This window comes from Larus michahellis, chromosome 21 (assembly GCF_964199755.1).
Source record: "Larus michahellis chromosome 21, bLarMic1.1, whole genome shotgun sequence".
NCBI lineage: Eukaryota > Metazoa > Chordata > Aves > Charadriiformes > Laridae > Larus > Larus michahellis.
This window is the reverse complement of record NC_133916.1, coordinates 784,545-807,332: the sequence shown is the minus strand read 5'-3', so window position 1 is coordinate 807,332 and position 22,788 is coordinate 784,545. Positions and strand designations below refer to the sequence as shown.

The following is a 22,788-nucleotide window of genomic DNA, read 5'->3' as shown; positions in this document are numbered from 1 at the left end:
AGGACCAGCACAGAGACGTTAGAGGAGACTGAAAGCGAGTGCCGCTGAGCCCTCCCTTGGAAAGCAGATATTGCTGGAGAGGGGCATGACCTGATTTCCATTTTGCACAGCTGCAGAGAGCGATAACCCCAGGCGAGGGGGATCTCCGCTCTGCACACACCTGATGCTTGCTCTGTGCATCTTTGTGCCAGGCAAGGATTGCTCGGTGCTTTACCTACTCATCCAGCCCCAGCCCAGCTCCCTCCAGAACAAGCTGTGGACTGACAGAACTGCTTCTACAGCTGGGGTGGGCTTTTCCTCCCCAGCCCCAAGTCAGCTGTGAAATGCACCCGTGCCAACGTCTGCCATGCACAGCCCTGCTTTTCTGTGGGCAAAGCAAAGAGATGTTCATGCCAGAGCTCCCATCCTGCTCTTGCGGATGGGGGAGCTCACCAAAGCTGCAGATGTGCTTGCGGAGCCTGGGGAGGTTTTGGCCAGCGGAGCAGCCAGCCAGCTGCCTTCCTCCTTCCTGGCCCAGCAAACCCAACTGCCCATCGCCTGCTCTCCATCCAGCCTTTCCTGGCTCCTCCCCATGGTTAGGGAAGGGGTTGTGGCACGGGCAGGGATTTGGCACAGGACGTTACAGACTGTGAAAATCCCTGGTCCTCATTCTTTCAAGTGCTGCCACTTGAAAGCGATTCCCAGCAAATCCCTGTCCCCACTGCTCCACCGCCCAGTGGCATGTCAATGTCCAGGGTGGAGTGACTTGGTAGTCAGAGGAAAACCTATCCTGGCACATCTTGATGTGAATTTATTAAAACTGAAATGCGCTGGATAAGGAGTAATGCTTAAAATCAGCTTTCCCCCCCCACCAGCAGAGGCTGGGTTTGTGGCTGTTCAAGGGAAATTTGCCCCAGAGTAAAGTTTTGTATGTATGTGGCCTCTCCGCTGACTTTCCAAATTCAGTTTCCATCTTTCTGCCAATAAGTTGCTGCTAAAACATTTCAATTATTTTATTTTTTTTTTTGCCAGACCCCTCTCCACCAGTTTTCCATGGCGGGGAGGAAGAGGGATGAAAAAGGAAGCAAAGGTTTTGTGCTGGGCTCTGGAGACATATGTGGTTCTTTCTCCATACTCTCCAGTATGGAGAAAGAACCACAGCTTCAGTCACTTTTCCCCGGACCCTTGGTCACTGAAGTTGTGTTGTGGATACATCAGAATGAAGGTACTGGTGGCATCAAGGGACTTTAGCTCTGCTCAGGGAAGCTTCAGCTATTTCTGCTGGAAAGGAAAGAAAAATCTGTGCCCTGAGCTACAAAAGCTCTAGACAAAAGCAGCAGGACGATGTCAGGTTGACGCTGAGGTCAAGCTCGGCCAGGCTGCCCTGCCTGGGTGTGCTGGGCTCAGTGGCCATGCACAGACTGGCGTCCCAGCACCGCCGCCAGCCTTGTGCCCCTGTGGTGGCTCTTACAGCCCCATACGAGGTCTCTGCAGAAAATCTGCAGATGATGTGAGCGGTAGGAGGCTAGAAGTGTGGCGTTGATTGTATCATCTGTGTCCAGACATGTCACACTCGTAATGTCAACCTGACGAACTGCCAAGGGGAAGGCAGCGAGAACAGCCACTGGCTCTGTGGGGACAGAAGGCCAACGCATTTCAAAGGCAAGAGATGTAAACATGCACAAACATTGGCCCACATACCCTCTCTCCAAACTCTGAAAGCAATGCAATTAATGTCAGTAAAATTAACTGGGAAAGAGGAACAAGGAACAAGGTGGGGTGTCCCAATAAAACTCTCCCACAAGGAGGGGGCCGGCATGAGGAACAGGCTCTGCTGCAAAGGTTTACAGTCTGATAACGTGCAAACATAAACAGAGCACTTGGGACTCTACAGCCCAGGCCATTCCAAAGGCTACATACACTTTGGTGGCAAGATGTCCATTGAATTGGTCCAGATGTCTAAAGATGAGAGATCTTCCCTCCAGGGACAGCTGGAGCCAAAATGTTGTCATCTGCTAAGTTACAAATTATGTTCTTTTATTTTTATGTTTTTCTCCTGTTTCCAATTTCTGCGATCAAGAATTCACTCCTGTTGCTTTCCTGGAACAAACTTGTTTTCATTTTCAGATTGCTTGTATAAAGACTGATGAGAGGCAAGCCTCCTGCTTGCCCTAAGGCTGCAAACTTATATAAATCTGGCTCATGACTCACTTCCTGAGGATGTCTTCGACTGCAGACAAGGTTGGGGATCTCAGGAATGAGGGGTGTGATTCCTGAGAAGATGCAGGAGTCTTTCTGAGATGCTGATTTCATCATGTACCAAGTTAAAAAAGCACATCCCCGCACTCAGCATCATTCAGTGCTTGCCAAGCAGGTAGAGCCAAAGCAACTCAGAGAGTCTGAGCGAAACCCTGACCTGCCACTGCTGCACCATGTGAGGGGCCGTGGCCATGTGGCCTTGCAGGTGTCCATCAGGTCAGGCCTGTCCCCTCCTGGAGTGTAAACAGGATCGTTCCTCCAGATGACGGCACTTGATGGAGCTCCGACTGCAGTAAGCCGACATTGTGGCAGAGCATTGTGTGAAATGTGATTCACCCCTGGCTTTTGTGCTGTATATACATGGGAGCTCTGAAGTGATGCTGCTGTTCTTGCCCACCGCCCTTTGCACCCTCTCTACCCTCCTTGCATGGGGCAAACAGTTCCCACTGGTGCAGAGCAAGGAGGAGGCAAATGTGGATGTGCCTTGTTGCTTACGGCCCCGGGTCCAGAGCATCACCCTGGGATGAAGCAAGCAAGTTCAAGAACATGCAGAAGTCAAGGTAGTGCCTAACAAGGTGGTGTTTTCTGCACAGAAAAGATAATGGGCACAAGAACCACAGGATGGTCTTCCATAGCTGGTCCCCTCCCTGAGCTAGATAAGAAGAAACCTTGGTTTTTGATGGCACTTTTCTAAAGACCAGAGAGGAGAGAGAAATGTGTTACTCACAGGACTCGGAGGCTGGGCAGCTGCTGGCACATCCCTCTGGGCAGTAAACGGATGCCTGCCCGGGTCAGGGTCCTGGAGGAGTGGAAGAGAGAGAAGAAATGGTGTTACTGAGAGCCAGCGCACAGACCACAACTCACAAGCCCAGCTACTTGTCCCCAGTGGTGGCAGAAGAGACAGTGCCAAGGGGATAATGAAATCCCTGGAGAGAAACAAAAACTGACTTGGAAATGGGCACCGCTGCTGGACCTTGTAAAGGTGAATAAGGCGCCTATAAGAAATTCTGGGATGTTGCTGAGTACTGAATTCACTGCTGTCTTTGGCCACGTGGAGGGCAGGTGGCAGTGCCCTCCGTGGCATGCTCTGTCACCCCAGTTCCCCATTGTCCACACTGGTGATCTGCCTGGAGCCACGACTGCCTCAGAAACCCATGTGTTGGGGATGGATGGTGTGTCCCTGGGTTCCTGAGGCAAGGCATGGCCAGATCACACTCTTGGGCTGGAAAGTTCATCTGTGCTCCCAGTTTGGGCACAGCGTGTGGACTACTGCCCTAGAGAGGAGCACCATGGGTGGCCAGAGACAGCATGTCCTCCAGGCTCCTGGTCTCCTGGGTCTGGTGGTGTGACGATGGGAGCAGACCAGTTCCAAGAGCCCCCAGCCTGGGTAGCAGATGTGTGATGAACACAGCAGTTGTTTCCTGTGCTGCACTACCAGTGCTGGTCCCAAGATGGGCAGAGGCACTGGGTCTCAGCAGACCATACTGAAGTGCTGCACCCAAAGGCTCATTGCTTCACAGACGCAGAAGGGAAGGAAGGAAGAAAAAAAACAAAACAAAAAAAGATTGGAGCAGACTCAACAGTACCAAGGAGCAACTCACAGAGAGGAAAGATGCTTTCAGGAGCCACAGGGGTGAAACGAAGCAGAGAGGTGAGTGACCAGGGAGAGGCAGAGCTGAAGACAACCAATTGCGCAGCATTGCAAAAGTTGTCCTTGCTGAAACAGACTGGACCACCTTGAAGGAGGAAGAGCACAAATAGCAGGGTAAAAGGGAGAGAGTTGCCACTCACAAAACTTCTAGGCTGGTGGTGCCTTTAAGGTCTGGGAATTCTTGGATGTCCGTTGCACCATTGAGTGACCTGCAGAGAAATGAGGGTGAGGCGAGGTGGAGAGAGGACCCAGAAGAAAGTGCAACTGCGCTAGGTCCCAGACTCATCAGCCATGGTGGCAAATCTGCCTCCTCACACCCAAATGGGGTGATCAGAGGCCAAGACCCAAAGGTGTCCCTGTCATCAGTGTGCCACTGCCGGCTGGGCGGTGGAGCAGATGTTCCACGCAGCGCAGATACACATTTCTATGCACGGAAGCTTGGCAAGCTCAGACCCTCCCCCAACCACTGACATTCTTGGCATGATCTCTACCCAAATTAAATAAAAAATCCCAAACCATGGGGAATGTAAGCAGGGCATCCCACCCAAGCTGCCCGGAGTCTATGCATTTGGAGCTAAAGAATGCACGGGTATTTGAAGGATTTACTTTATTTGCCTGAGTGTGTGTTCCTGCAGCGAGAGGCTGGGTAAGGCTTATAAATAGAGATTTTGAGGTTGCCTCTGCCTCGATATTTAGTGCTGTGCCACAACAGGTTAGCTGAACAGCCAGCCAGTCCAGGCCAGCCAATGTGGAGCAGCCATTCTGGTCCAGATGGTGCTCACCACGTGGCGGTGGCCCTGGAGCAGGCTTAGGGCCATTCATCTGAAGGAAGCACTGTCACCACTGGCTGCCCAGTAAGTGTGCCATGGTGTTGGTGTTATGGGACATGTGTCCCTCCACTTCTCCATCTTGTGGAGTAAGGCAGATGCCTTCAGAGGCCTTGTGTTTGGGTAACCACACAACAGTGCAGGGCTTGCTTGAGCAGCATGCAGCAAATGTAATGGACCTTGTGAGTGTGGTCTTTCCTGGTGCTGACACAGCTGTAGAGACCCTAGAAGACTCCAGTGCCTGTCAGCTAGGTGGGCAGGAGGAATAAATTGTTCTCTCCAGAATGCCCTTCTCAAAATTATTCTTCCTTGGTAGAAAACTTCTGCAGTGTCTACTCCTTGGCTCACTGCTTTTGGGTCTGGCCAGAAGAGTGGCATCATGGCCTTCTATTGACACAAGGGGTCTAGAAACGAGGAAGGGGGAAGGCCACTAAGGTGTCCAGCTCACAGGGCTCGGAGCTTGGATGTGTTACCTCTCTGAGGATGTACTTGGTGAACTTACAGAGTGTGGAGCTTTGGCAAGTACTGGAAAGCAGATTGTCCAACAAACTGGATGGGATTGTCATAAAAATGGCTGCAAAGGAAATGAATAACTGGTCAGATTTTGCTGCACATGAAGAGAAGATGCTATTACAGGTCAAGAGCCTTTGGAGCAACTAGTACTAAGCTATGTAAGAGGTGCTGGTTATCCTCTGAGGAACCCTTGTTTTCCAAATAACCCCAGGTTCTACCACTAGCCTGTTCTGGCTGAATAACGGTACAAATGAGGTCTCCTGCTGCTGTGAAAGGGCCCTTTAGGGTCCTGCTGGATGAGGCAGGCTAGAAAGATGCAAAGCCCTCCTTCAACCTTGCTATAATGCTGTAAATCTGCTGGGAAACACCTTGCACTTGATGACACCTCCTCTGATCTTACATTTTCCCAGCATCAGCATCTTTCCTACTTGTCACAGTCAGTGGAGAGAAGTCAACTCTTCTAGGATCCAACTAGCTTTAGGAGGAGCTGAATCACATCCTACAAGAAGCACTTTCCCCCCAACAAATGTGAAAGACTTTAGATGAGCAGGTCCAATGGAGATATTAGTGTTCTGGATGTGTCCCACTCCCACATCACTCCAAGGATTGTGTCCAAGGAAGATGGGGATGGGGCTGGTTTGTTTTGACTGGAGCAGTGACTGTTTTCGCCCAGTGTCACCATGGCTTTCCAGATGTTGGTATAACTTAAGTCCCAGACCGGCCAAGTAGAGCTTCTGTCACTTGCCATGATTTCCAATATCAGTGTGGTTCAGGGAAGAACTGCCCAAAAATCAGCCCTGTGTCTGAGTGAGAGGGAAAATGAGCTGACAACTGGGTGTTGCAGAACTTTGTGTCCATGAGTCTGGGGTAGACACGCAATCTGGTGTCCCGGCTCCCCGACACATACAGCTACTACTGTAGCTGGCTAGCATCTTGTCTAAACACAAGGAATAAACACAGGCAGATGTCATCCAGGTCTTAGAAAATCCTGTTATGCACAGCAAGATTTCCATGCAGACCACCCATATATTGTTCCTTCGTTGTTATCCACAAGTCCTGCAGCAAAGTTCATCTGTGGGGAAAGGAGAACCCATGGCAAAAAACATGAGGTGCAGCTGGGAAGGTGCTAATTCCAGCTTGGGTTGGCCCGCATACAACAAATGTCAAATTGAGGTCATACTGGCAACTGTAAGAAATCTCAACCAAAGACACCACAAAATGCTCCTTTTTGGGGGATGTAAGGATTTAGGAAACATTGTTTAATTTTCTTACATTGTTTGGAGGAGGGGATTCCCAACAAATGCGTTCTCTGGAATAGCTTTGATGTTGTTGTTATGAAAACCGCTGTTGGGAGAAACAAATATCTTGATATTAATGGATGAGAAAGGCTTGGAGACACCTTCTTTCCTCAACACTTTTGAAGGCAGAGAGCCTTCAAAACACACATAAAACAGGAGGCGAGTTCCCAGCAAGTGAACAAGGTCTGTCCTTTGGCAGGACAAAGACCTCATTCTGCTGCGTTTACTCTGTGTATTGCTTGGTGCTCCACTGAATTTATCAGGGATACAAGGGCTTAAGGTTTAACACTTTACAGGTCAGGAAACAGGAGCAAACAGAACACACTTATTTTATATCCTCCGGGAATTACAATTTTTATGGATTGTCTCCATTATAGGTCCGCAGCTGTCAACCAAAGTGCAGCCTACCATGAATTATTGGTCCATGTGACTTCAAAGTAGTTGTAGATCTAGCTGTGATATTTTTCGTTAAGCTTGAGAAAATTGTTATCAGCAAAGTTTTGCAGCAGAAGAGAGCTCTGTGGCCACGGTCTGATCTCCTGTACGTCAAAGGCAGCCACGGGATCCTGTGTCCAGGACCAAGACTGGCTGTGGGTGATGCCCAGGTTGTTCAATCCCAGAGGAGTCTACATGAGTGATTAGTGGGATTGCTGTTTGAAATTCGCCTCTTACTTAGTGACAGGCATTTCAAAAGCCATCTCTAAGTGGATTAAGGATCTTATTCTCATTTTGAATGTCAGAGTAGTGATGATATCTGGTCTGATCTGAGAACTCTCCTTGACAAGAAATTCTTCCAGTAAAAGAAAAAAGTAGTGTCAGATTTTTACTCCAATCCTCCCAGAAGCACCAAAGCAATTGCTTTTGCCCCACACCAGTTTGTGACCAGTATGACACAATCTTAGGGCCCACAGGAACTGCGGATCCACATCAACCCCACTTGACCCCATCTTGGGGCTTTTGCCTTCGTGGGTGTTAAGTGGGATGGTTTCCCAGTTTTAGTGCCTCACAGGCCGACTGATTAGAGGAGAGAGCGCTAGCCACTAAAACAGTCATAAACTTTTGTAGTTCCCTATTATAAATTTGTCCTAAGGGAGACCAAACAGTTTCCGCATGCCAGAGGAGTTGTCACAGGGCCTGCAGAAGCCATGGCCTTACAATAACACAGATAACTCCATGGTTGCGGTCCCAAGCTGGGGAATGGACATTAGAAGTAGCTGGAGATCAGGTGAACTTTGAACTCATCAGATGCCACATGAGAATGAAGAACTGCAGGAGGAACCTGCTCCAAGCCTGATGGGGGATCTCCCACTCCCCTCCACCAGCCATAGTGTAGAGGCTGATGGTGAAGTGATTAGAGCTGATGGAAACTGAGGGAATAGACTGGTTTTATGTGCATGATGGAGAGGGCTGGGAAATATAAAAGAAAGGCTTGAACTGAGTGGTCGCCCCAAGTCAGAGCACACGCGATGCTTTATTGGTCTCTCTCCATCGGGGAATGCTTTTGAAAAGAAATAAATAGAAAATCTCACAGCTCCTGCAGTCGGCCCAGCGTCCTGATAGCCCCAGGGAATTCCAGCAGCTCATTGTAGTTTAGATCTCTGAAAGACAGAGAAGGGAAAAACATTCATTAATATGGCTGTAGGAACTCAACTGAGTGTATCTGTGCTTTGAAGGCATGGAAACTTGGTTGTTATGCATGGGAGGCAGGTTTTTCCTACTGTGCTGATCCAGCCACTGCCTGGAAACAAAATCTCACACATTCCTGCAGTAGAAATATTCCCTGCTAGGAGCACTGTCAGGCGCAAGCGAGTCCAAGTCATGGCTGCTGCCACCTGGACTCCTTCCCCCCAAGTCCCGCCGTGCCCGGCGCTGGACCGTGCTGCTGCTTTGCATCTCCAGAATGCCCCAGCTCCCTCTCCCAGGACTCACCCCCAGGGGCTTTGGCTGTGAGTCATTTTTCCTGCACCTCCAGGTCCAAATGGGATGTTATAAAGGACAAGAAATACAACAGCAGCTTCATTGGTGTGGGCCCATGGAAGGGCTTTCTCTGAGCCCCCTCACCATGTGGTGCAGAGGGGATCAGGGGACCATTCCCCTGGTGCTTGTCCTGGGGATGCCAGAGCTCCCTGACACTAGGACGTGCTGTGACTGGGACCGATAGGAAGACTGGGCTATGGGAAGGCCTAAATCTTCTTCCGATGGCTGGGGTGAAGCCCACATTTGAAACTGTGAGCCAAAGGTATTGACACTGCCGAGGGTTAAGTTTAATTTTCAGTATAATAAAATAAGTAAAGTATACGTTGATCATAATAACAAGTGTAGAGTTTTACCTGCCCTGACAACCTGGCAACCAGAGGAGACATAGGAGCCTGAATTAAACCTCATGGGCTGTATTTGTTCTCCAAGGATGGGCTGGCACCTCCAGAAAAGGATTTATTTGAGCTTTGGGGCACTGCTGGCATCCCAGGAGGAACAGCTCTCTGAAGGTACCAATCCTGCTGTTGACTGAATGATGCCCATGGAGGCTGACTGGGATTTAGTTGTGTACCACTCCTCCTCTAGCATTCCCAACGCTCTCCTTTGAAAGGCAGTTCCAGCTGAAAAGGTGTCAATTTACCCCGTCCTGGCCATCCCACAGACCAAGACGCTGTCAAGTCTGAAAACCATGCGGCTCCTTCCTACCTGCATGAAACTCACTGAGTTTTAAGTGGTAGATACTTTGGAACATGAGGGTAATTGCTGGCTCCTGGAGATTACTGTATAATTACACTTAATGGACCTCAAAGTAATTACCATGTAACCTGGATTGTGGTTTATGGAACAGAAATAACCATGCATTTACACAGCAATGAGTTGCTGCCCAATTACCTTGTAATTCTCATCCTCTGGGCCCAGGCATGGTAATTACATTATGATCTCTCTTGGCCCCCCTCTCTCTTTCATAGTCTTCTTTACCGGTGTCCCTGCCTGGGAATTACTTCTCGGCACTGTCTCAGCCTTGCCCTGTAGGTATTTACACAGTAAATCACCCCAGAGTCTCTCCAAAATTGGTTTTCCCTTGTGCCTTCCAGGACTCCAGGCTTATATGACTTATTCCGTATCTTTCTTCTGATTTTGACCCCTGTCCTGTAGTTCCCTAGGACGTGAGGTTGGCCTGGGTGCAGCCCTGAAAAGCTTCATATCGGATCTTGTTGCTGGATTCCCTTTGCCGTGCAGGGGATGCAGCAGGTCCTGCTGTGGCAAGGTTTGCCACCTCACACCACGGGCTGTTTTCTCTTCTCCAGTCACAGAGGGAGTCTGCTGCACAAACGAATCCTGCTCCTGTAGGACCTACACCTCGAGGTCTGGAAAGTGTTCACGTAGTTCAATAATCATCAGTCAGCCAGAGAGGAGCGCACGGCTGGTGACAAGGCCACAAGCTCTGCCTCCCCGCCACCTCCAACCTGCAACGCAGCGGCAGAGTCCCAGCACGTACGAAGCCGTTGCGTGAGTCCCCAGGAGCCGTGAGCGAGACAGGAGCGATGTGTCCCCTCCTCCCACCAGCTCACATCTATTAGCTATGAGAGCTCTGCATCTCCTAAAGAGCTTGCTCTGACACACTCAGTTCTCATCTGGGTCCAAGCAGATCGGTGATTTTTGCCAGTCTTCTCTGCTTGAGCCCAAAATGATCTGTCCAAGAATAAACAGCCCAACACGTGACTGCTCATGCATCTCACTCTTTGCAAAGCGCGTGCGTAGCTCGTTTTCAGCAGCTTGGATGCTTTTAGCCAGTTTCTCTCAGGGATACCTGTCAGACATCCACCCCTGTCACGGCTGAGTGCCCCGCGTTATAGAGGCTGTTACTGGGGGAAGACAGGGCAGGACTTTTACAATGCGCATCCCTTCACGGAAGCTCAGAGAAGCACAGGAGTGGATTTCCAAAGAGAATGAGTGATTAGAAATGGAGACAGGACACTGCTGGGTGTTTTGAAAGCATCAGTCAAATCCCATTAACCTTAAGATCACTGCACTGAATGAAATCAGAGGGCATTAGCAGCCTAAGCTGACTGACAGTCCCAAATCTCTATCTGTGCGTAAGGTGCTTAATGCCTTTACAAGTCTCACCCTGCAGTGACTTCCCAAGGTTACAGTGAGGTTTCGCAGCAGCGCAGAGGCTGCAGAGGTGACTCAAGGCCGGTTGTCTGCCTGCGTCGCTTCCCGCCCTTGTCCCACAGACCCAGGGGCTGGGGTCAGCCTGCGTGACGCCGGGGGACGACCCTGCGGGAGAGGCTGTGTGAGCCTTGTCCCCGGATGACACTCAGCCCACTGCCATCATGTCACCGACGCTGGGGCAAGCTCTGTGCGATGGCGCAGGGTTGAGTCTCTCCCCAGCGATACCTGACATGTCCGTGAGCAGCGAGCACGGAAAATATTGCCCAACAGAGAGGAGACTTGGCTCACCTGTGATTCACTAACAGAAAAAGCGAGCTTAGATCTGTAACCAACGTTATTTACAAGGAATAATTCAGTGTGCTGTAATATTTGCTCCACTCTTTCTCTAAAAAGGCATTTCCTTTCCAGCCCGTGTCTCTTCCAGGCAGGCTGGTCTTTCATCAGCAGATGAACATTTTGTTTGTACCTCCGTGTGTGTGCAAGTACGTACAGGACCAGTTCTTCCTGAGCGAACACACACCTTTCCCAGCCCTGGCAGCACCCCGGTGCCTCCCTCCCTCCTGCACTTGACAGATACAAAGAGCATTGTGTTCAGCAGTTCCCTCTGGGTAAAAAAGCCATCTCTGAATTCTGGCATATACCGAGCTTGTTGGAAAGTGGAAATGCAACCAGGTGTAGTCATGCTGCTCCAGCCTGGCTGCCGGCAACCCCGGTCTCTTCAGGAGAGACAATGTGCCCGTGCTCGCTCCTGACGGTGCTTCCTGGTTTTTGGTGAGGTGAGCCTCCCTCCCGCAAAACAAACCCAATTGTGCTCGTTAACAGCTCCCCCGAGTGATGCTCGCAGCCGACTGCTCTTCATCTGTGTGCCGCTCGCACACCACCCTGACTTGCCTCCAGCGCTGCCCTGTGCCAAGCTCTGCCCATTGCCGGGGGTTCAGCTGGTTGGAGGAGGCTGGAAGAAGCCGGTACCTGAGATGGTCCCCAGGTGTCATCTCTTTCCTGCAGTGGGGCAGCTCTCCCTGAAGCCCAGACCCAAACCAGGACACGAGGGTGGCTTCTCTCTCCCTTATCCTTCCTTCCCAGAGCTTGAGTTGGGCTGTGGCTCAAGCAACAACCCAGAAACTGTCTCCAACCTTCACTGAAGCGGAGGCCATGGGTGTTCGTGGCAGTGGGAAAGTTTCTGCTCATTTAGTGAAATTCAGTCCTCGGGTCTTTCCACAGATGTCTGATATCAGCAGGGCTACATCCATCCCGGACATTGCTCCTCTCTGCCTGCTCTCCCATACTGAATTTGGCCCAGGCTGTGCAGCTGGTGGTGGGTCTCCAGAGCTTCTTTCCTGGCAGAGGGTCAATGCAGATGGGAAGGAGTCTGGGCTCAGTGGGTCAGGGAGGATTTTGCATTTGGACTTCAGCGGCAATAAAATCTCCTCCATTGAGCATGTCAGTGAACTGTACATAATTTCCAAACCCTTTCCAGTGTGTGGGTGGATATAGAAAAAGGACGTGCCATAGAAAATGCCTCCAAGTGTCCCCTTTCTCTCCCTGCCTTATCTGAGCTGCTTGGGTAATGCTTTGCTGGTCCCAGCTCCACGCTCTGACACTTTCCCACATCTTCTAGCTTTGTCAAAGCTGCAAAAAGCCAAACTTGCCGTCAGGTAACACTATCCCTACTGCTCTGCTGTGGCACATGGGCCGGGGTGGCCATGGGGCTGGCCAGGGAGGCCCCTTGGCCCAGGGGAGCTGGACTTGGCACTGCAGGTCTCAGCTGCCCTGGCTCTGGGGTCTGCCCCAAGGCTTTGCACGCCACGTATGAGGTCCCTCAGCTGTGGGGTGCTGCCCTTTTTGGCACACCTGGAAAAGTGGACCCAATGGCAGCGTTACCTGGTGGAAAGATGCCAACGCACCACGGCCATGGCTATGCCAAAACAAGATAAGCCTTGTAACAAAAAAAGTAATAATGGGCATAGCATAAAGAAGAGAGGTTTGCCCATTTTTAAGGGCTTTTGGAAGCAAAATCACCCAGCCAAGAGGTTCAGAAATGATGTGCAAGAGAAATGACTATAAAAAAATCACTTTCCTTAGTTGGGCTCCAAGTTAACAGCTTCAGGCATCACAATGGGATGTCGGAAGGAGCCTTGTCTGTTCTTCTAGTTAAAATGAAAACCTCTTAAAGGTCACCCGCTCTGCCCAAGACACAATGAACTGGCTGGCTTTCCACTGTTGTTATTTCTAGAGTGAGCCTATAGCTTCATATTTGGAAGATCTTAACCAACACTCTTGTTTATTTAGAAATAAAAGTAAATTGACATCAAAGGCTCAGTTATTTTGGGCTTTAACTGCCAGGGTGATTTGAAGTTGACAACATGCAGCCTGGAACTATTAATATCTTCAATCAGGCCAAAAGGAGAGAAGGAGGGGAAAGAGTCTCAGGTCAATTTTCTGCCTGTTAGGGACTATTAGTGGTTCCACACAGGAAGCCAAAAAAAATTATATAGTACTATAAATTCTTCCATAAGCCACAAAATACCACAAATTTGCAGCTAATAAACCTGAAGATGCAGTAAGATTAGAAGCTGGAGATGGGACATTTGCTGACTATTTCAGTCCCAGTGCAGTGCGAGACGTTACTGCGGTGCCCTGGGGGGAGACTTCGTGCAGCCTCCGATAAGGACTTGCATTTCCACCTGTCCTGTGCTGGCGTCGCACCAAGCTGCCAGTAACTGTAATTACAGCTGCTGCTAGTCGTGCTGGTTACTGTGGCCAAATCAAGCACTGGAAATGATTTAATTGGTAGTCTGAAAGCCCAAGGGGGCCGTCGTGACCATTTAGTTTGACCTCTTGCCCGGCACCAGCCAGACTGCTTTACCCAGGTGCCTTGTAGCAGGCTCATGGCTTGGAGTTGAGCTTGGGCTGGGAAGAGCTGCCTGATTAGTCCAGCGCGTGAAAAGTAGCTGCACCATTAGGTGCCGTATTTCTGTTGGGTAGCATCAGCATCAACCCTGCTCTGCTGGTAGTGACTGACACGTGCGGTGAGCGTGTGCCCTTCCCCAGCGCACGGTCTGGGTGATGAGATGCAGCAAGTGCCTGTAATAAATGAAAGGAGGGGAGGGGGACGGGAAAGGACCCAGAGCACATTTCTGACTCCAGCCAGCCTGGAGCCATGTGCCCATCCCCTAAATGAGACACACAGGAAGGGGATGCTCAAGTGTGCACAGAAGGGGGAAATGACCTATCATGGGATCCATCTGCTAGGGTCAGGTTTTTAATTTGGGAAAATCAGCAGGTCCTAGGAAGGCCCATTTTTGGCAAATTATAAGGAGAAGCCAGGCTGCGCTGGAGTGGGGCAGAGTTTATGGGTGTCCCAAAGGAGCAGAGATGGGCTCCCACAGCATGGGAAGGTTGTCAGGTACTAACGGTACCGGATTTCTGGCGGGAGCAAGCAGCAACCTCTGCGCAAGGATTCATTCTGACAGCCTGTCCTGGAAACATCCCAACCTCTCACTTACACGGTGCTGCACCATGTTACGGGGTTTATGTGGTCTGTTGCTGCGGCGGGGGGGACCTGTAGGTCCTGCCTCGTGCGCCTGCAGCCGCCGCTCCTTCCTCGCACAGCTCTGTTCTCCATTTAAAAATGCAGCGGTGCCCAGAATGTGTCTGTTCCAACCAGTATTTCTGTCTGTTCTCTAACTGACGAAGGTACCGGCTTAAATGTGTTTTCAATTCCATTAGATTTATTTAACAAAGTTGAAATAGGCCTTTGAGAGCGGGATCTCGTGGGGGGTCCTGGGAGCACAGGCGCTGCCATGCACATATCATTTACAAGACACAAAAGGAGCTGACCGCAAACCGGAGCAGTGGGGACCTCGGTCGCTGGGATGCACAGACAATAACCATGGAGCTGATGACTCAGGCAGGGGAGGCACGGAGAAGGCTGCTGCGCTCTGCCAAGCCGGGGAAGGAAGCAGGCTCGAGGAAGCATGGCCTACAGCAGAGCGTTTCCGAATGGCGGGAAGGAAGCTGGGGACCTACCCACCCCCCCAGGTGCGCAAGCTCCTGATGATGTCCCCCCCCGCAGCACGCTGCTGCTGGAAGGAGGGACTGTGGGGTGGGGGCTGAGCTTCTGTGCATCAGCATGTCCGCGGGGAAATTGCCTCTGCTGCCGCCGGTGCTGCCTGCCGTGTCTGTTCCTCCTTCTCACGGGCAACCAATTCCCTCTCCCACGTCTCTGGAGGCAGAGGCTCCCCTCCTCAGGCGCGGGCAGCTGCTCTTGCTCAGCTGCTCTGTGAAAGGGCTCCATGTCCGGGGAGAAGGCTTCCAGCCAGAAGCCCGAGGAGCCAGAGGAGCCCTGACAAGCCACAGCAAGCGTGTCTGGAGACCCGAGGGTTGGAGGTTTGGGGAGACTCGGTGCTGTCTGTCACTGCAAGATCAGTGGCTCCAGGGAGCCAGGCTGGAGGGCTGGCAGGGTGCAAGGGGGGTAGCGTGAGGATTCGGTGGGGAAAGAGAGAATAGGCAGAGTCCTGGGAAGGGGGTGAGCCTTACTGCGGAGCCATTACCCATGGGAAAATGCAGTGTCTCCAGAACTACCTTTTCACCTGGGCTGGCTTCACTCTCTGTCGTTTCGCTTCGTAATTTTCCAAAACACCATGTCTGCTTGGGGTCATGTTCAGCTAAAGCTCAGAGACCAGCTGGAGAGCACCTGACTGGTTCAGAGCCTGAGCTGCATCAGCGAGGACACATTTCTGTCAGTCCAGGCTTCTGACCTTGGGAGAGAAGATACAGCAAACTGGGACCTGTCGGTCCAAGGAGACCTCAGAAGGGAAGCGTCTGGTCCCCATGCTCCCAGGCAGTGCTTAGTGCATTTGCCAATTCAGTTTTACAGGTGGCTTTCTCTGTTTGGAAATGCTACTTTCGATCAGAGCAGGCAGTGTACTTTATAGCTCTGTTCTTGGACCAGACACAGGGACCCATGCAGTCAGGGCCCTGAGCTGTGGTCCCTCTCTCCAAAAAGCCACCTGCCCCCTTCCTTTCTCTGTCCCCTCAGTCTGGGTACCCAAACCTCTGCTGAAGTCGCCTCCCTCCTCTGGCAGGGCAGGGTGGTACCACGGAGCCAAGGCACCTCTGATGGGCTGCGGGGGGACCCAGGCTGACACACAGCAGGGTTGGTGGGGCACCAGGATGCTGAGGAGGGAGCAGAGCAGCTCAGGGCAGCAAAAAGGACACCTTGGGAGGAGTCAAAATTGTCAGCTGGCTTTGGGAATTGCGCTGACTGGGATTAGCATCAAGATCCTGCACAAAAGGTTTCAAACTAAACATCCCGATGAAGCCAAATGCCACTTGAGCAGCAAGGTAGCACTTGGCAGACAGTGTTCCAGGAGAATAGCAAGACCGGGAGAATAATGTGGCCATAAAAGGGTTAAAAAAACCTTGTACGAGCTGTGGTGGAGATATTTCACATTTCCTCCTTCCTGCCTTCATCGCCTGAGGTGGGCTTTATATTATTATTTTTTTTTTTCTACCGTAGAAAATCCAACTCTCTGGAGGAGTCGGTAGGTTCCAGCTCTGCTCCACATTTACAGACTCGACTAATTACCCGGATAATAGGGCAGCGCGCTGCGAAAGCCTGTGGTAAGGGCATTTCCTGTGAGGCAAGGTTAGGCAGATAAAACGCCTGGAGCCAGAGGGTTTTGGATTCAGCTCTTCTGGGAGACGTTTTTAATTTATTAGCGCTATTTTTTAAAAATAAATTAAAAGGCTTTTAAATGAATGGAGTTTTGCTCTTTCCAAGTGATTTATCTCCTTTGTCTGATGCGCGGAGGAGCTGGCAGGGATGTGGATGGGGAGGGAGCAGCCAGGGAGGTAGGAAGAGGCAGGGTCATCCCAGGCGGAGGGGACGGGTGAGGGCTGCGGGGGTCTCTCGGAGCCGCTTCCCCATCACGTCTGTGTCAGAGACGGGCTGGTGATGCCTGAACAATCAGAGGAGCGGTACTTTTGGGGCAGATCATTGCTATTTTGGCCATAGCCCAGAGGCCTTCAGCATTTTGGGCTGGTCCTGGGGAGCAGCCGTTTGTTCCCCCTCCCCGCCTCTCCAGCCACCTCAGCCCCGCTGCGGGGTGGGGAGACGGGACCCTGCCAGGACGCCTTTCACTCTGCCAGCGTCTGGGTCTTGTCTGGCTGCATGTGCCAGGGCAGGGAGGGGTCCTGCCCCCTGTTTTCGGCTCAGCCCACGCTCCATGTATGTAGGGGACCCGGCCATGTCCATGGACAGGTCCACTGCGGGGGCCACAGCTCTTGCTTTCGCATTTCTCCCTTTGCCTTTGCCTCAGCAGCTCAAAATCGAGACCGGCAGGCGTTGGGGGACACGTGGTGGCCTTTGTGATGGGGGACTCTGCATGTACCCATGCCGGGGTGCTGCTGGGCGCTGCCAGCCCATCCGCGCCCGAGCGCCATGTGGGAGCGTGGACCTGCCTACCCCGTGTCAGAGGCCCCAGGGACTTGCCTCGACGGGTTCCCTCTCCACACGCGTGTGGCAGCCGGCGCTCAGGGCCGCACCACCTCCCTTCTCTGCTTGGGCAAAACAGTCCCGATGGGAGAAAAAACACTTTCTCCTCTTCATCAAAGCGGAGCTCCCAGCCCAGCGGCGTTTTCAGTGAAGCACTACTGTTTCGGCGGAAGACATGGGAAGATCCATGCAGGAACCCCTCCACCCCTTCAGCTGCCCTCTCTGCTTGCTGTCTGGGGTCTGTCCCGCTTTCACATGGGGACACCGGCAAGGCTGAGGGCTCCCTAACAGCAGTCAAGTGAGGAAATGCTAAATGATGGTTTATGCGTGCTGGTGTTTAGAACTAGGAACTGGGGGCCAGCTCTGAAATTCAGCTTCCATCATTAGGTGCTCTAGCCATGGCTGTCTGTGAAGTGCTATATACAGACACACACACACACACCCTGCCCCCACACACACCTGTATCTAGTTGGCTGCATAGTTTCAGGTATCCCACCCCTTCCATCCCGTCACCCTGCAAAGAGCAGTGACTTGGGGCTTGGCCATCTGGAGGTACTTCATGTGTTCACCTTCCGCTCTAAGTCTGATCCTTGAAACATTTATATTCCAGGGAAGAAAAGGGCTAAGTTCAGCGTTGTCACAACCTATCTAATAAGGTGAAAGTCAAGCACTACGAGGCATGAGACAATTATTTATCAGCCTTTAGATTGCATTCAGACCAGCTGTAAAACTCAAGGACCTCAGGACGCTGGTCAGCTTTCCAGCTGAAGGTGGTAAGGAGGAAACGTGGCCACAAGACCAGCGTCACTGTGGAAATTCATGTCACAGGGATCCCGCCGTGAGAAATACTGTCCTCACGCAGCAGTGGGGAACCTGGCTCCTGTATTAGCACCGTGCAAGCCTTTGGATGTCATTTTTTCCTTGCTGTTCCTCTGAAAACACAGCCCTGCCTCCCCTAGCACCGTGCCCCCAGCCCCGAGTACAAGATCTGAATGTCTCCAAGAATCAACCTCTGTCATTGCAGTGATGGTCCTTGCTGCAGTTGAATTCTCTTCACATTAACTTTTCCATAAACATCCCTACTTACCAGGCTTATGCTACAGAACAGGTGTAATCTTATCTCCCTCATGTTCCCCCTGCGTTGTTAAAGACTGGGACATTAAGTCCAACATAATCAGGAAATGTAGAAGTTAAGATCCTTCCATCCAAAGGGCAGGAAGCTAGTTATACTGCCCGATGTTTTACAGCATGCCCTAAATGTCCTAAAGAGCAGTACACTACAGTGCAGGTTTTACAAGGTAAGGCAGGAGCAGCAAAGCAACGTGAAGAGCAGCGCGGCTGGAGTCTCAGCTTTTGGCATGTCTCACCCCTACTTTTAGCAGAAGACGGTGCGTCCCCTTGGCTTTTCTCTCTCATTTCACCTCCCCACTCCTCACGTGAAGCCCTTGCGGGGTTCCCCCACCCCACTGCACCAGGCCATTTGCTGTGGTCCAGGCGGTCCCCTTGGCCAGAGGTGTCCCCCTCTGGGCATGCCTTTGGGGTATGGTTGTCCTTTCCTGCGTATTTAAAGTCTCTGTGCCCAGCTGTCCCTGCTCTGTGACCCCTGGGCTTACACCCTATTTAAAGGATCTAGTCCATTATCCAAAGGGGCTACAGGAAGAACATGTCATATAAGGTCATTTACATTCTCATTTACTCTGTGTTTTTTGGAGAAGGATAAAAAATGTCAGGTATCGCCCACTTTGACCATCTAAATACCTGGTTTTGTGGCTCAGACACGCTTGGGGTTTCTTCCCACAGCCCTCTAGGGTTGCACTGTGTCATCTCTCAGGTTTATGGGAACTGGTGAGGGAATCTCACTAGGCTTCAAGGCTATTTCGAAACCCTGTTGGGAATCTGGCCAGAGCAGCTCTGACTTGCTTCCAGCCCGCCTGCCCAGGTTTCCTTCCCGGGGGGGAGGCTGGGGGGGCTGGGGAGCAGCCAGATCCTGGCCTGACAGAAGATTTTCTTGGAGCTGCTTTATCCAGCTACATGCTGCTGTTTGACCAGCTGAGACCTAGTGGGTGTTGCACATTCAGCTCCATCTACCTGCCCCTCAGCACCAAAAACACAGAGGTGCTCTTGCTCCGTACCTGGCAGAGCTGACTCGTGCATGGCAACTGCAGGTCGATGCAGGGGAAAGATGAAGTCATTCATCTGACTTTGCTTTACCTCATTCTAGATCTGCCACCCTCCTAAAATATCAAGGCCAAGCCATCTCCAAGAGCAGAGGTGCTCCACTGGGATCTGGTTTTGCAGAAATGGGAGGACCTGGGGCAGGTGTCCGGTGTGGTTTTGCACAGGCAGCTTGCACCCTGCTGAGACCTGCACGGAGCTGTGCCTCGTAAAGTTGTGGCTGCATTTGATAAAAATAGAAGTTCCTCTGTCTACCTGGGTATGAGAAGACACATTTAGCTTAGCAGAAACAGAGGTTTCTGCACCTAAAACTTCCTAGCCTTTTGTGAAAACCCCGAAAAAATTTTTTTCCTCTCAACTTTTACAGTTCAGCTATTGTACCTGGATTATAATCAGCATCTGGCCACAAATACTCATTTTAGGAACCCTGGGGAAGTTTCTGTCTTCACCAACTCTTACCATCCTGCTGCCTTCCAGGAGGTAATGCCCACGGGGTAACAGAGAGCACAGTTTGGTCTCCACAAGCCAAGAAAATGTGCTAAGTGCTGTCAACAGAATGTAATCATAATTTGAGTTAAAGGGTATATGTGGAGACTGTAATAGTCGCCGCATACACGGGAGCTGAGAGGTGGTAGGCAGCTGCAGGTCTAACAGCTTGGCTGAGCCGTTGCAGCCAAATGCTTCGCTGTTTCTTGCCCCAGAGCTTGGCCAGCTTTGGTCAGTGGGGCAAATGAGTGCTGGGGGCTAACACGAGGGGGGTGGCTCCACTTGAGAAACACGTTCCTCAAAGATCAGTGACTTGAAATACTTGCTGGCCCAGAGGTCGGAGTTAGGTGCTCAGTCAAGAGGAGCAAAAGCCAGTTCGCCCTCTCTTGAGTGCGCTCCTTCCGTGTGACCAGATGTGGAGGCGAGATCTCGCCCACAGCACTGTCCTTGCAGCTTGTGGAGGACGGGGGCTGTGCGATACTCACACGCACAGGTCCGGGCCATCAGAGCCTGGGCACAGGAGTGGTCAGGAACAGCCCTGCTCCGGGGGGACAGCCCCTGGAGGGCACATACTCCCAGGGCTGCCTGGTCAGCAGGGACAGGACTCCCCCTGCCGCGGTCCCGCAGAGACCCCCGTCCCCGCGGCGCTGGGCAGTCCTGAGAGCAAGAGAGGGAGACGCTGAGCTCCCCTGAATGCTGAGTGGCATCTCGGGTGAGCAACAAATGGCAAAGAAAGTTCTAGAGCAGGAGCAGAAGGGAAGAGAGGGAAAACGGGCTTTCGGCACAAGTGTCTATGGAAACGGAATAATCTCCCAGGGCAATGGAAGCCCTTTAGTCTTTCCCACAGTAAATAAGGGGCCAGCTTCTTCTCTGCAGCCCTGTCCTGCTTGGAGTGGGCAGCAGGGTGCCTCTGACCACATTGGCTGCAGAATAAGGTTGCCCTGGTGTAGGTTGTGCTGTTGCTGCACGGTCTGTCTGGATGATAGCCCAAACAGGCTTCCATCAGCAAGGCTTCCACTCTCTCCTGCAACCCGCCTGCCTTTGTGCTGCCTGGATGCCATGACTCTCCCCCACATATTTGTCTGTGCCCACCACAAATGGCTGGGGGGAAAGCCAAGCTGGCACAGTGGTGGGGAGATCCATGGAGGCCATCCGGCCTCCCTTCCTGCACCATCCCTGGCAGGGTTCAGCCTCTCCCCAGCTGAGCCCATCTGGGTGGCCCCGGGATGTGCCAGTCTGAAAGTAAGAGACAATGCCTGTCATGGTCCTGCTCCGAGGAGCGTGTCTAGGGACGAGGGCTTGCCTGACGCTCTGCCACTTCCACTCTCGCCCGATGGCTGCTGCTGGCACCGTGCTGGGCACAGAGGGGTCCTGTCTTTTTGAATGGCACTTGAATGCTGGGAAGTGTCACCTCTTTTTGCCATGACCCAGACCCCCTTGTTCTCCCTGGCAAGGAACGAGGGGCTGACTCTGACCCCAAGGCCTGCATGGAGGGAGACCTTTCTGCACAATTAAGGCAACAGGCACCTCTTCCAGTCTTTCAGAGCCTTGATTTATTTTCTTGCTTGTTTATGTTTCCTCCGGCCAATGAGACCCGGGCAATTCATACTGCCATCAAAGGTGCTGTGTGCACGAGGCAAAGCCGTAAGATTTAACTCTCTCCGAGTTCAGGGTGACCTGTCTGCTGCTAATGAAGATGTGTCCTGGAGGAGAGTTCATTCCTGCTTCCCATCTTCCCTCATGGTCTCCTGACGTTGCCTACCCAGCCACGCCAAGAACATGGTGCAAGATGAAGTCAGCTGGCTATGGGTGATGCCAGGAGACATGAGACCATCTCAAAGAGATTCCACAGATCCCCAGGGATTTTACCGGCCTTGAACTCAACTCAGCCCCCCATTTCGGTGGAGTCAGGTGTTTAGGAGGCTTTGGGACCATGTGCATGTGGTGAGGAGATGGGGACACTCCCTGAGCAGGGCACATGTGCAAACTCTTTGGATGGCAACCAGGACTAGATTTGTGTCCAGGGCCTCAGACCCCCCTCCCAGCCACTCTTCCCACATGCACAGACTCCTCTGCAGCATCAGCACAGCCAGAACAGCTTGCACAGATGCAGGGAGAAAGTCCAGTCTGCCACCACCCCAGGAAGCATCATGCCCTGGGCATCTACTAGCTGGGCTGGTGCCCAGAGCCAGCCCTGCTGCTGCCCTCAGCGCTTGGTGACGAGTGAACGTGCAGTGGGGCTGACCCAGAGACACCAGCCCTTTCCTGCAGGCTGTGCTGGAGGGGATGAATGCACACGAGCTCTTAAAGACAGAGAAGAAAACAGGTGACTCACAGGGTTTCCAAGCTGTGCAGCCCATCAAAGCCGTTGGCTCCCAAGCTTTGGATCCGGTTGTTGTGCAGGTGCCTGTGGACAAACAGAGATGGTCAGTGGAGGTGCAAGCTGACCTTTTCCTGCCAGTCTGAGCCATGGCCCAGGGATATCCTGCAAGCTAAGCACAGCCTGGGCTGGGATGACGAGGAGCGTTGCCGCTCTTGCCCCATGAGACACATGCAAGGTGCAATAGTGTTTGCAGAGCAGCTACAGAGCTCCCATTTCTCCCAGGAAATGGAGACTGATGTAGGAGTTTCCCTGAGATCTCCACTTTCACAGCTGCTGGGTGACTTTGGATGAACATGCTTAAACAAGAAGCTTCAAGAAACACCCTAGGTCTCACCTTACACTGGGCCCAACCCTACGAAGTGCCATGTGGCTTCAACAGTTGTTCATGGGCACAGGGTGCTATCTAAGGACACAGTCATATTTGGACACCTCAGAGTCTTAGTAGCAGCAAGAAGGCTTTGAGTTCAAAATCATCCTGTTAGTCACAGTTTATTAACTCTACTTGCAAAAAAATGAAAATGCTGCCAGTTCCTGGATTAGCTCTAGTTTGATTGCGATGAAAGTTG

General features: G+C 51.9%; 1 protein-coding gene across 1 annotated transcript in view; it reads right to left on the bottom strand.

Annotated features, from left to right (window-relative positions):
• The window catches only part of LGR6 (leucine rich repeat containing G protein-coupled receptor 6), a 149,053-nt gene that overhangs the window by 16,026 nt on the left and 110,239 nt on the right, over positions 1 to 22,788 (bottom strand). The window contains exons 6-11 of the mRNA XM_074564168.1: positions 22,175 to 22,246; positions 8,057 to 8,125; positions 6,502 to 6,573; positions 5,219 to 5,290; positions 4,030 to 4,098; positions 2,966 to 3,037 (exon numbers count right to left, since the gene is read on the bottom strand). Of these exons, the coding sequence (XP_074420269.1) occupies positions 2,966 to 3,037; positions 4,030 to 4,098; positions 5,219 to 5,290; positions 6,502 to 6,573; positions 8,057 to 8,125; positions 22,175 to 22,246 (426 nt within the window). The remainder of the gene's footprint in view (positions 1 to 2,965; positions 3,038 to 4,029; positions 4,099 to 5,218; positions 5,291 to 6,501; positions 6,574 to 8,056; positions 8,126 to 22,174; positions 22,247 to 22,788) is intronic.